Source organism: Miniopterus schreibersii (genome assembly GCF_964146895.1).
Source record: "Miniopterus schreibersii genome assembly, chromosome: 14".
NCBI lineage: Eukaryota > Metazoa > Chordata > Mammalia > Chiroptera > Miniopteridae > Miniopterus > Miniopterus schreibersii.
This window is the reverse complement of record NC_138114.1, coordinates 53386227-53398962: the sequence shown is the minus strand read 5'-3', so window position 1 is coordinate 53398962 and position 12736 is coordinate 53386227. Positions and strand designations below refer to the sequence as shown.

Here is a 12736-nt window from a genome sequence, read left to right as displayed (position 1 = left end):
CACTGGAGGTTTATCTTTGCTAACCTTTTAATGATGATTGGGAGGTAGTTTTACTTTCATCAGTGTATTTGACGTTTCACCGTAGAAATGAGATTCCTCTTCCAAGTACTTGGCTTGGTGAAGGCATGTTTAATATTTTTAGCACATCTTCACTGACGGCCATGGAGTGCCGCCCCCAAGTCAGCAAGTGGAATTATTTTATCCAAACCTGGTGCCTGCAACGCAGGGCTCCTGGGTTGCAGCCCCAACAGCTTTGGGGGTTTGGAGCACTTCAGAGAGTTAAACTTCCTGCCACGCGTCCCAGAGAGGACATTTGCCCCGAGCAGAGTGAGCTCCAGGGCCCTGTGAAACACTATCTGGTTGATGGATTTACCCAGAGCAAGGCCATGCCCTGCCTTCAAGTCACCCGGCTAAGTCTGTCTTTACTGCGCAGATGAGCTCACTGTCACACGTCCTCAGGACTCTGAAACGAAGTCCTTGGGGTTTTTCCTTCTACTTCATGCTCTCACTCTCAGGCCCCAAACTCGGCGAAGCTGACAGACAGGCTGAAAGGTAGGTCTCACCTTAAATTCCCGTTCTCCAGGACCTGGCCTTTCTCTAACCTTTTGTCTCCATATCCCGCAGTGGCATCTTCACTTGCCTGCCACAAAAATGCCCCCTGCACCACCACCCGGGCTCCATTCTGCCTGACCTCAGTCCCACCTGCCCACCACTCCCCCGTCTCCTGTTCTACCCCGTCCACCTGCCAGGGCACTGGGGGCCCAAGCAGATTTGTGAGTTCGCTTGGAGGGTATCTCCAGGGGAGCTCAGAGGCAAGTCCAGCCCAGGGCCCGAGGGGCAGAGTGAAGCAGTGACCAGGTCCACAGGGACGGGGGGACCCTGAGGGTGAGACTTTTGAGGATAAGGGAGTGGGAGCTGGGGGGCTCAGGGGCAGGGAGAGTTGGTCCCTGCTGCCAGGTGAGGTCTTTTTCTCTCAGGACTACCTTATAAAATATGGGCATATTTTTGGTTATGAACGTAGTCTGGGCTCCCACCCCTGATGACTTTCTGGCGTCTTTTTCTCTAGTTCCTTCATCTCCAGTGTTGCGCTTCCACCCTGTTTTCTCATTTATGATACTATTCCACATGTGCATGGCTCATGTTCAGTGTTTTAACGTCGGTATGATATTTCATGATGACACTATGGTGTGGTTGCCTGGTTTAGCAAATAAAAAACAGCAGGACACCCAGTTCAGCCTGAGCTCCAGGGAAACAGCACGCGCGTTTGGGGGTCGGACGTCCCGAGCGGCGTTCCCAGCGCAGTCTCGGGACACCCTGATTTTCTGCTCATCTGAGATTCCGGCCGTGGCTCTTCATGTTTTATCCGCAGTCCTGCGAGTCGCACGCTGTTTGCACGGCTTCTCGCTGCTGAACACTCAGATGTTTGCGGCGATGCGGTGGACGGCTTTGGGCGTGAAATTTTCCGATTTTGAATTACTACCTTAGCTGGTTGTGAGAGGTAGAATTACTGAGGAGATGAGTCGTTTCCAAGACTTTTCAAAGCGATTGCTCAATCACTTTTTAAAAAGGTTATAGCAATTTAGGCTCCCGCCAGCGGCGCGGAGAGCGCCCCGCCCGCACCCTAGCCGACTTCTCGCCACCTCGGAACGTCTTTGCTGTTTTGGGAAGCGAGTAACGAGGCATCATTTTCATACTTGATTACTAATGAAGTTCGCGGTTTTTGTTTATTAGACATTCTATGCCCTGAATTTTCAATCTCCTGCAACCGTATCCCCCCTCCTCTGTCCCTGTTTTGCATCGCTTTGAAGTCATAAGGAATAGGTCTTATTTTTATTTATTTATTCAGTTTTGCGCAGCCACTGGAGCTGGAACCCGGCCCCCAGGCTCGGGTTCCAGGAATGAGTCCTGGACACACACCCACCACGGGCCAGGCTGCCAACCTACCCGCAGTTTCAAGTAAAAGCTTCATTTGACTTCTAAATGCATTTCAAATAAATCAATTCTAAAGCACAGAAGAGCCATTTCTTTCCAAGCCTGCAGAAGAAAGCTCTTCTTTTCACAGCTCTCCCCATTTCTGTTTCCAGCGTGTAACGGGGGTCAACCACGGCTTTCATACCTACCCGCGTTTCACTGCCCCCGACAGCCCACGTGGGTTCCCGTGAGCGGTGAAGCTTCATGGGGTCCCCAGTGTTTCCTCTGAGAACACAGCAGCGTGCCGCGGATGGACCCCAATCCAAAGGAAAGGGGGTGCATCTCTGTGAATTTTCACAGGCAGATGCCCCTTTCCCAGGTGGCCCAAAGCTCGAGGTTAGGAAAGAGCTGAAATGGCAAGATATGCTCTTTCTAGGGACTAACAGTACAGGTTAGTTCCGGAGCATTGCCTTGGGTCGAGTAAAGAGCACATGGCACCGCCTGGCCTTCCGATTGCTGATGGAGGTGGCCTGTCTGTGTCTCTCTCCCGGGACCACTTCACTTAAGGGGCCATTGGGTTGGCTTCTCCGTGACGTTCCCATGCACCGGGAACACTTCCCCACTGGCCCTGACGCGTCCCGGGCCTTGTCCTGTGGAAATGGCTCCATTCTCTGTAGTGTTTCCTTTTCTGCATCACATCAGCCCCCCAGCTTCGCCTTGGGTGGGTCCTGCAGGGTTAGGGGGCAGCCTGCCCCCCAGCTGAGTGTGGCCACATCACCTGCTCCCGGGCCTGGCAGCGCCCAGCCCTCGGCTTTCTCACGGCCGCTCTGAGGTCTTGCTCTTCCACTTTGAACTTGATATTGGAAGTTCAGCACTTGGGTACGTTGCTTCTGGATAGACGCAGCTGGCTTCGTGATTTAGGTGATTCTAGTGGGAGTCTCCATTGTTTACCTCTGTGACCTGCAAAAAAATATTGTGAGCCCGTGATAGGGGTGGCTTGGCCCATACAGACCTCGTCTTGCCCTAGAAAAGCTCCTTTGGGGGGGCGGAGGAGGAGTCCAGGTCATGGCGGCTCCATCAGCATGGGAGGTGGGATCGTCTGTGGCCTTTACTTGGCCTCCCCTCTCCCAGCGTTCTCTCTGACTGCAGGGGTGCGAGAGAGGGTTCCTCACCTTGTGCCGGCCATCAGCAGTGGCCTCAGATCTCTCAGGATTAACATGTGCATCCGGATGAGAGGGGCAGGATTGAGCTCAGCTGCTAGGCACCCCCCTTGCAGCCAGTGACTCACTCCAAGGGGAACAGCTCAGTGTCACTGCCTGTCCGATGGGACATGAAGAGAGTGTGTGGTGTGACCGATGGGGCTGTGGTTCTGATGGCCTCGTTGTCATTGATCAACAGGTGATGTTATGAAGACCATGACCCCAAGTGGCATCTCATAGCATAAAGAACAGGCAAACGTGGCTCCTCTTGAACTCAACGGGGTGCCAAACATTTATGTATTTCAAAAGTTTATAGCCCTGGCCGGGCGGCTCAGGTGGTTGGAGTGTCGTCCGTATACCAAAAGGTTACGGGTTCAATTCCCAGTCAGGGCTGCAGGTTTGATCCCTGGTTGGGGCGTGTACAGGAGGCAGACGATCGCTGTTTCTCTCTCCCCCTCTCTCCCTACCTCTCTCTCTAAAAATCAATAAGAGCATATCCTCAGGCCAGGATCTAAAAAAGTTGGTATTCATAAATAGACATTTCGCCATGGCACAACTCATTCCTCCAGTGGAAAACCCACATTATTTAGCTCTTTCCCTGAACCCCAACTTGGAATCTACATCTCAGCAATTATTATTGTTCACAAGTAATTTACATTTCTGGGCAAGTGGGAGACACCATACTGTCATTACTGTGTTTGTTCAGTTTACGTAATGCACCCTTGGGGGCCCCATTTGGAAGCATGTATGTATACTGTGGATGTAAAATGAATTGGAACAATATTGCACTCGAACATTTCACTACAGAGAGTGAATTTCAAATTAATGCAAAAGACATTTAGGCACTCAAATATACTGCCTGTAAAAGTGGAGTTCGTAAAAGAATGCAATTTGGGAGCTCATTTAATAAGGCAAAATTAGGGGCACGTCTGAAAGTATGTCTCATCCTATAATTTTACCATACTTGTTCTGGTTTAATGGGAAAAAATATATGTCCTATGTTTCTTAAAATGTCATTAATTTAGGGGAAAATATAGGAGAGCAAGGAAGGCTTTTAAGATGTTGTTAGCCGTGAACCCTGGACATGATACATTGCAGTCGTTGGCAACAGGACCGGTTAGCCGCCTGCCCACCTGCCAAACAATTCCCCTTCAGTGTGCACACACACATGCACAGACCTGCACACACAAACATGCACATGCACAGACCTGCACACATAAACATGCATATGCACAGACCTGCACACATAAACACACATGCACAGACCGGCACACACACACACACACAGACCTGCATGCACACAAACACACATGCACAGACCAGCACACACAAACATGCACATACACAAATATGCACGTGCATAGACCAGCACACACACACAGACCTGCACACGCATGCACAGACCAGCACACACACACACAGACCTGCACACACATGCACAGACCTGCACACACACGCACACCCACAAGCACACACACACACACGCTGGCCGCCGCCATCTGCTGCTTCGCCGGCTCCTTCCCTCCGCGCGCCCTGGCTTCCTTTGCTGGTCCCCTCCTCCCGCCTTCCCTCCCTGCGCTGTCCGCCCGAGAAACTCCCGTCTCCCTACTTTGCATTCTGATGAGCCCGTGCCCCTCACATTCCTCGTGTGGAGGCGAATTGGGCCATATTTCACCGTGGAGTCGGTGGTGACTGCCTCCAATTGGCCAAGGGGGACACAGGCAGGTTTTTGAGAAACGAAAGGCCTCTGCGTGCAGTGGCCCAAGGGCAGCGAGTTCCCAGAGGGCACAAGACATGTGTGGGGCTGATTTCAATCCTGTCTAACTTTTACATATTTAATGTGAAAATATTTAAAGCTTGTTTTTCCTGCTGGGACAACTCTGTATCAGGAAGCATTTAATTTAATGCAGTTAGAGAGAAATCCATAGAGAGAAAACCCCAAAAGATTGTGAGGTTGTAGTGACCAGTGACCTTCTGCTGGCTGGCCAGGGGTGGCGGAAGTCGGGGCCTCTCGCCACAGGTTCCCCCCAGACTCCTGGCCTATACCCGCCCTTCCCGGGAGTGTTGTCCACCCACCCCTAACTGTGTCTCTGATCCCTTCCAGGGGAGCTTTGTGGCGTGCATGACCGCGATTTTACGGCAGATGGAAGACTATCACTACGCCCACTTGATCAAGACTTTCGGGAAAATGAGGACCGATGTGGTGGTGAGTGAGCGCTGACCCTTCCCCACACCTGTGTTTGGGGGACACGAGTGCACGTAGGTAGATGGGCCGGGACTCCCCTCTGGCGGTGGCGGTGAGAGAGGGTGCCGTTTACTCAGGTGGGTGGGGAGAGGGGTGCACAGAAGCAGATGGGCTTGTGACAAGCAGGCTTCGCCCTTGGAATACCTTGGTGGCTGTTGTTAGAGCTGTCCGCTTGGTAGGTGGGACGTCCTCTCAAAAATCAAACTACGAAATGTAGCAGGGACAGATTGGCCTTGAAAGATGAACGTTTTCACAAAATATCTCATATTCGTCCCCCACCTCCCCTGTTGACTTGGAAATGCCGGTGTAATTAATAGTCTATGAGGCCACGCCAGCCGTCCTAGGCGAACGCGACTGCAGGGACTGTCGCCACGGCTGGCGAGGGACACAGGCCGCGAGGAAGCCTTGCAGAGCCTCAGCTCATCCAGCAGCTGAGCTGTGCTGATGAACGGCGGCTGTGCGTCCCGGGGAAAGAAAGAAAGGAAGGAGCTGGGGAAATGGGCTTCTCTTCCAGAATAGTAAAAGCCAGACCCTATATCTCAATTATTAGGCTTTGAGGAGCGATCGGCAAGAAAGCAGCAATTTCATGCAAATGGAGATGCGACTAAATTACACCACTCAGCCTGAGAAATATGCAAACTGATCATTAAAATGTGGGGCTCTTGAGGAAGAGGGGAGCTCAAGGAGTGAAATATGAATTTCAATGTTTAATCTGGCGAGAGAAGCCGATGGATGAGTCGAGGGCACCCGTAATACCCCTGCCTGAAGGCCTGGTGGTCAGAGACTGTGTGAGCAAAGTTTGGGGGGCCGTGGGTTGACTTTGCCCTCCGGACCTTGCCCAGGTCCCCAGGGTCTCCTAGACTGGTGGTGATCACGGTTGTTCCCTGAGTTTTTATTAGTGGCAGGGGGCCTGGCATTGGTATTGAGGTTGCAGAGGACACGTCTTAATTTGAACATCGGCTGTTGTCCAGTCTAACTGGCCCGTCTGCAGGAAGCCCTGGGAACCGTGTGCTGGGAACGGCTGGCTCGGCTACTTGAATTCCACTCCCCTCCCTGGTCTTCGCAGCCACCGCACCAAATTACAGCTCAGTAGATTAGAGAAACGAGAAGCGGGCACTCACTTGGCAACCTCCGACCCAGGCCGCACTTTTCTGAGTGACTCTCAGTTGCCTTTTCCCCTCTTTGAGCCTTTTATTTGCTAAATTCTATAAGGAAAAGGAATGGATAATAAGAGCCCACGTTCAGCTGGATGGAGCCTGCTGATAGTGCAAAATGGATTTAGAGTAAAGATAAGAACCATTAATAATAATAACCTTCATGTTAAGTTTGTAAAAAATGTGTTTTTCTATAAGCAGAAAGTGTATGAATACATATGTGTAATCTTTGCTGACTTTGCTCTTCACGACTATTAGAAAGATGTACCTGGGACTGTTTACAATCATAGCCTTGGGAAAGTTACCCCAGGCAGGAGGGGCTCAGCAAACAGAAAGACAGAAGTAGTTTGTCAGCCTCTGAAATACATCTTTGTTACTTTTTCTTTTTCTTTTTAAATATATCTTTATTGCTTTCAGAGAGAGGAAGGGGGAGGGAGGGAGAGAGAGAGAGATCGGCTGCCTCCTGCACTCCCCCTGCTGGGGATGGAGCCCGTAACCCGGGCATGTGCCCTGATCGGGAATCGAACCCAGATCTCCTGGATCTTAGGTCAACACTCAACCACTGAGCCACGCCGGCCGGGCCATCTGTGTTACTTTTTAGGAAGCTTTCATTCAGCTAACAAAACAAGGTCATCCGTAGTCTATTTATTTGAGGGGGGAGGGGACTGGGTCTCCCCCTGTTCTTGGTGGGCTGTCTCAGTGTTTTGGTTTTATTTCAGGATTTCCTGATGGAAACGTTCATCATGTTCAAGAACCTCATCGGGAAGAACGTCTACCCCTTCGACTGGGTGATCATGAACATGATGCAGAACAGGTGAGCACGGGAGCAGCACCCCACCTGCACCCGGCGCCCCGGCCACCCGGGGGCGGTGCTGTTGCCTGGTGACCGTGGCCTCTCCCCACAGTACACAGGCTCCCCCTCCTGTGACACAAATACATGTTTGGAGAAACGGACCTGGAGATAGGGTGGTTCCCTTGTGCCAGGATGGGCATCTGTCGCTAAGAACCTGGGCTCCCCCGTCCCCCCCGGAGGAAACAAACCTGAGCAGGAGCCACCCTTGGCCCTGTCGAGGGCAGAGGTACCCTGTGCCCCACCCTGCCGTCTCATTCAAACCACGTTTGTTTATTAGCCAGAGCGAGCCTCAGCTCTGTGCCAGGTGTTACAAAGATGTTTGCATTTGACATATTTCGGCTTCAAAAAACTCATGAGCGTTTTCTTCATACTTATTAAATATTAAGCTTGTGTTTGTCACCTCCCTGCCAGGGCTGCTGGTTAATTTTCCAGCCCCTGGGTTTTTTAATTTCTGTAAGTACCAACAGCGATCACTGGGTTCTCAATCATGTGCGATTTCCAGAGGAAATTGCTGTTTACCCCCGTTTTTCCTTCCTTCTTATTGCAATTGTCCCGGAGATCACTGGAGGTTCGTAGGCAGTGCGGTCGTAACACACGGGGAGGCTGTGCACGCTTTATCTAGGTCCCCCGATGACAAACATTCGGCAAAACTATAGCACCGAACCGCAAGCAGAAAACGACCCTGATACAGTTATGGGTGTTTCTCACCGTTCCAGTTTCAGTGGTGCTCCTGGGTGGCGTGTGTTCTCGACTCCGTCGCAGTGAAGACCCGACCGCCTCCATTGCCACAGGGCCCCTCGTTGCCCATTTACAACCCTCCCTCCTCTCCCCTCCTGCTCGCCCGCCCCGGCCCCGGCCCCGGCCCCGGCCCCGGCAACCGCCACTTTATTCTTCATTTCACCGTTGGGCCACTTTGAAAATGTTCTGTGAGGAGGTGGGGATGGTCGGCTGCTTTCACGCCGCGTAATTCCCTGGAGAGCGTCAGGTGGTTGTGTGGAGGGCTCGTTCCCTTCCTTCGGAGTAGGGTCCCGTGGCGTGGACGAGCCACAGGTGGTTTAACCAGTGTCCTGTTGAAGGGCATCCCCGCCGCCTCCAGTTTGGGGCTATTATAGATGAAGCTGCTAGGAACAGTCACAGACAGGTTTCCGTGTGAATGTAAGTCTTCATTTCTCTGGCTCGAATGCCCGGGGGTGCAATGGTGGGTTGCCAACTAGTTTTTATTTTGTTTTAAAATGATTATAGGGAGAGAGAAAGGGGATGGAGGAGAGAGAGAGAAACGTCTATTTGTTGTTCACTTGTGTACACAGTCATTGGTTTATTCTTGTGTGTGCCCTGACTGGGGATCGAACCCGCAACCTTGGCATATCGGGACGACGCTCTGACCACCTGAGCTACCCGGCCAGGGCCTATTGGCAGATATCCTGACTCAAGAAGATCTGCATTTGCTGTCACAGTTGCCACGTTCTGTGGGGACCAGCTCCCCAGCCAGCATGACCGGCCAAAGGGAAGACCACAAGGGGGGCGCTTAGACGCCGAGCGCCGTTTGGGGGGCAGTAGTTGTCATTTCCATTCCCTCATCACTGCCCAACATGCTGGCCCCTCCTGGTCAATAAACCGTGTTTGTTTTTAGAAGCCGATGCAGTTGGGCGTTTGAAGGAGGTTATTGCCTTCACGCTTAACACCGTCTCGAGGCATTAGGTGGCTGACCCTGCGGTTTTCTGCGGCGTCCTGCGCCCTCACGGTTCGCGTGCTTTCACGGGCCAGGTCGCGCTGTGGGGATGTGACCTGTAATCGTGTCCTGAACACCCTCAGCAGCACCCTGAGACAGCTGTTGTTTTCACACCAACTTCACAGCTGGGGAAACTGAGGCACAAAGGTTTGGTAACTCGCCTGAGACACACAGCCGGGAAGCGGTGGGCCCGTCGGCACCCCAGGCCGTCCCCTGGAGCCTCATTCTCACCACCCACTGCCTCACTCTGGATCTTGAGCGTGACTCATATTTGCCAAAGAGAGTGTTTTGTTTTGTGTTTTAAATCCTGGTGTCCTTCGAGTACTTTCCACAAGATTTACTAGTCTCCTGAGTGAATTTTAAGCGCGGAATTCAAAATGTTCTTACTTCCTTTCTTGGCCACTGGAAGTACGCCGTTCATTACTGGGCTCGCGGAGTCCTGCCGTGAGTTCGTACAAGGTCAAGACCTTATTAATACTGTGATAAAATGAGACCCTTCCAGAACGACATCGATGTCGCCGGGGAACACGGTTTCTGTGTCACCGTCAGTTTTCCTTTTATGCCTATGACTTAGTCGCTGGGCGTCTTGGGGCTGCCGGTCGCCCCTGCCCTCCTCCCCGGGCTAACTTCAGAGACCTCCCGCCTCCGTAGTGATTCCCGGAAACTTCTGTATTTAAGTGTTCGCGGCACAGCTGGACCTGCCGTTTCACCGCCCACGGCGCAGACATTGACAAAAGCAGCCTCTGTGGCCTCTTGAACGGATGTGTTCTCGTTCAGCATTGTCCCTGCAAATGTACCGTCCCCCGGACCACGGGGCCTGTAAAATGTAATTAAAGACGGTGCCCATTAGTTTTGCTGCACCGACTTGTGAATCTAGGATCCGAGTTACAGGGCCTAATAAATACCGCAAAGGACACTCGTCACCTGGCTGTTCTTGGAAGATAGTGACGGATCAGCGACGGCCTGGCCTTCGCTCCGCTCTGGGGTATGACGCTGCCAGATGGCGAGGTGACATTTCAGATGCGAACGGCGCGGCAGGGCCCGGGGCGCGTGTGTCTTAGCATCCACGGTGCTTATCACCTTCCTGGGGGAGGCAGGTGCTGAGCTGCTGTTTAAGGTCTCAGGGTGTATTGGACGCGGGGACCCTCGCCGTGAGCACACCAGGGCCGGCATCCGTCCTCGAGTCGTTGAGCTAAATTGTTCGGAGTTACGCTCTGTGGTGTGCGTCGCGTGCTGCGCCCGTGAGCTGCGCCGCGACGGTCACCCAGCTCTCCCCGGCTGTGAGCAGGAACGTGCCCACCTGGCTGAGTTTCTAAGTCTGTCTCCCGGTCTGGGGACTTGAATTCATCCCCATAGGGTGTTCGGACGCGGTTTATCCCTGAGTAGAGCTTTAAGGCGCGAGTGTGACCTGGTGGGGAGTGAGCCCGACGGTTGGACTGGATTCGCCGCTCGCCTCGGAGGGCTCGTGTGTTGTTAACTGCTTTGATTTCCTGTGAGAAAGGCACCTCTACACTGTGCACTGAATGCAGAAGGGGCCCGTACGGAGTCTAATTTTCAGATTTTCAGAATTAGGCTTTCTAATTCGTATCAACTGCATAACACGGAACAAAACCTTTCCTGCATCCGTCAGCTCTTCAGACGCGCAACAGAATTTTAAAGCCTTTCCCTACCCAGATGCAGACGCTCGCCGGCCGCATTGTTGGTGCTCTCCTGGGTCCGGATGGAGCACCGAGGAAACGGGCACTTCTGCTTCCTCTGAGCTGTCATAGTTTGCAGCTGAGATGATCAATCATATTCAAGGGCTCTTTTCTATTAGTGTGGATTCTGCTTCCCACACGTGTAGGTTCCTTCCCCGTTAAGCGGGGGCCGGAAGGAGGTTCCTTTTATAATTTGTGGTTTATGTCCAATGCACTTTCATACAGGACTAGGTGTGTTTAATGAGTCAGGATCCACAGACTGTGAATTTAAAAGAGAACATGGAAAACCACAGAGGAAGCTTTCTAGAGGCCAAAAGACGTGAAGCTGCCTGGGAGGCAGAGCCAAAGGGAAACAGTGGGCCTCGCAGGAGTAGGGAGAAGATGCTCTCGATTTGTCAGGGGACACTGGTGATTTACGATGTGTGGCTCTGAGCAAGACACTCTCCTCGTTACGGGAGTCCGTTGAGAACTCAACATCCTGCCCCCGGGAAATGGGGGAGATTCCTGTTTCGGTTTCGAAATGCTTGAGATGTTCCAACTCAGCACGTTGGCCGCAGCAGAGGTTGGTCAGAATTGGACGTGTCTGAAAGGCTGGCGTATGGGCTGGAGTGGGTTTTGCTGCCCTGCCCTGTCGCGTTTTGTCCGGTTGTGGACCATTTACATCAGAGGCCATTTACACCAATCGGAAACTGTCATCTGGTTTTACTTTATCCGGAGTCACGTCCATCATATATTTGTCCTTTCGGTCTCTGAAATGTCCTCCCGGTTGGAAATCTGTGAGGCCAGGTTGCTGTTTATTTCACGTGTCCGGGTGCTACTCATGTTTCCGCTCATGGCCACGTGGAGACAGCCGGGAACGGTCAGGAGGATGGTTGCTCAGCCAGCATCCTGATCTCCTTTAGACCTGAGCCGTGGCTCATTTATCCTCTATTCCCTCTTCTCACCTGTGATTCAGGCATCTTTGGGCCAGGAAGTGTTTTCCTCAATGCACTGATGTCTCCACCACCCTCATGTGCACGATACATACACACGAATACATACTTACCTGAGATACTACGCGGCTCCCTTTAGTTGGTGCATTTTCCAGGCCTCTGCTTTGTAGCGGAGTGACCGCTCCTTTTCAATATAGAGCACACTCATAAGTAGTACCCATTAGCTGCATCCGAGTCCAGGAGGGTGAGCTCACTGATGTTTCTGCCAATATTAATTGGGCATGTAGCCAGGACAGGAAAGGGCCTGAAACCTCTGAAAGGGATTCCACCTTTGAGCTGGCAGGGCTGTCAGGGATAAATCACGGTAATGCTCAGATGCTCAGAAAGCAGATTTGCAGGGTGGGCTGTTTTGCAGGTGCAGCGTCATTTGGTTCCACTGCTGGGGAGGAGTGTGAATCCCGGCCAGGACTGTGCCTCCGCTCACATCAGAGGAGGTACCGCCGGCTGCTTTAGGGTGGGAGAGAGGGCAGTGGGGGTCCCTGCTTCCTGGGGACCAGCCCCCAGGGCCAGGGCGCCCCACCACAGCCTGAGGATGGCTGAGTCTGGCAGGACTGCGGTGTCCTCCAGCTCAGCCCCCTCTGAGGGAACTCTCTGAAATCGTGGTGCATGCTGAAAGCATTCGGGGCCCCGGAGACTCCTGCATTATTGAGTCTCGACATCTATTTCCCTTTCTTTGAAGCCTGGGGTTTTAGTGGACGTTGTTACTTTTAATTTGCTTTATTTTTTAAATTCACCGGCTTCCCGTTGAGGTTTTGCACAGCCAGTGGCTTGAAGGTTTTAAGCACACCTGTAAGGCAACTGCGGATGTAAACACGGTCACAGCTCTGCGAGCTAAGGACCAGAAGGAAAAAGGCTGTGTGTTGTTTTTGAGTGAGGAAACAGGAATTCCAAGTCAGTGTGATGAAAACATTCTGGAATGAAATTTCCCTGGAGCTCAGCTGCCTGCGTTGTCCCAG

At 52.4% G+C, this 12736-nt stretch overlaps 1 protein-coding gene across 4 annotated transcripts in view; it reads left to right on the top strand.

Annotated features, from left to right (window-relative positions):
• Positions 1–12736, top strand: part of DOCK1 (dedicator of cytokinesis 1) — a 288043-nt gene that overhangs the window by 193527 nt on the left and 81780 nt on the right. For all 4 annotated transcript variants that reach the window (XM_081157827.1, XM_081157826.1, XM_081157829.1 and 1 more), the window contains exons 28-29: positions 5215–5316; positions 7229–7323. In XM_081157827.1, the coding sequence (XP_081013953.1) occupies positions 5215–5316; positions 7229–7323 (197 nt within the window). The remainder of the gene's footprint in view (positions 1–5214; positions 5317–7228; positions 7324–12736) is intronic.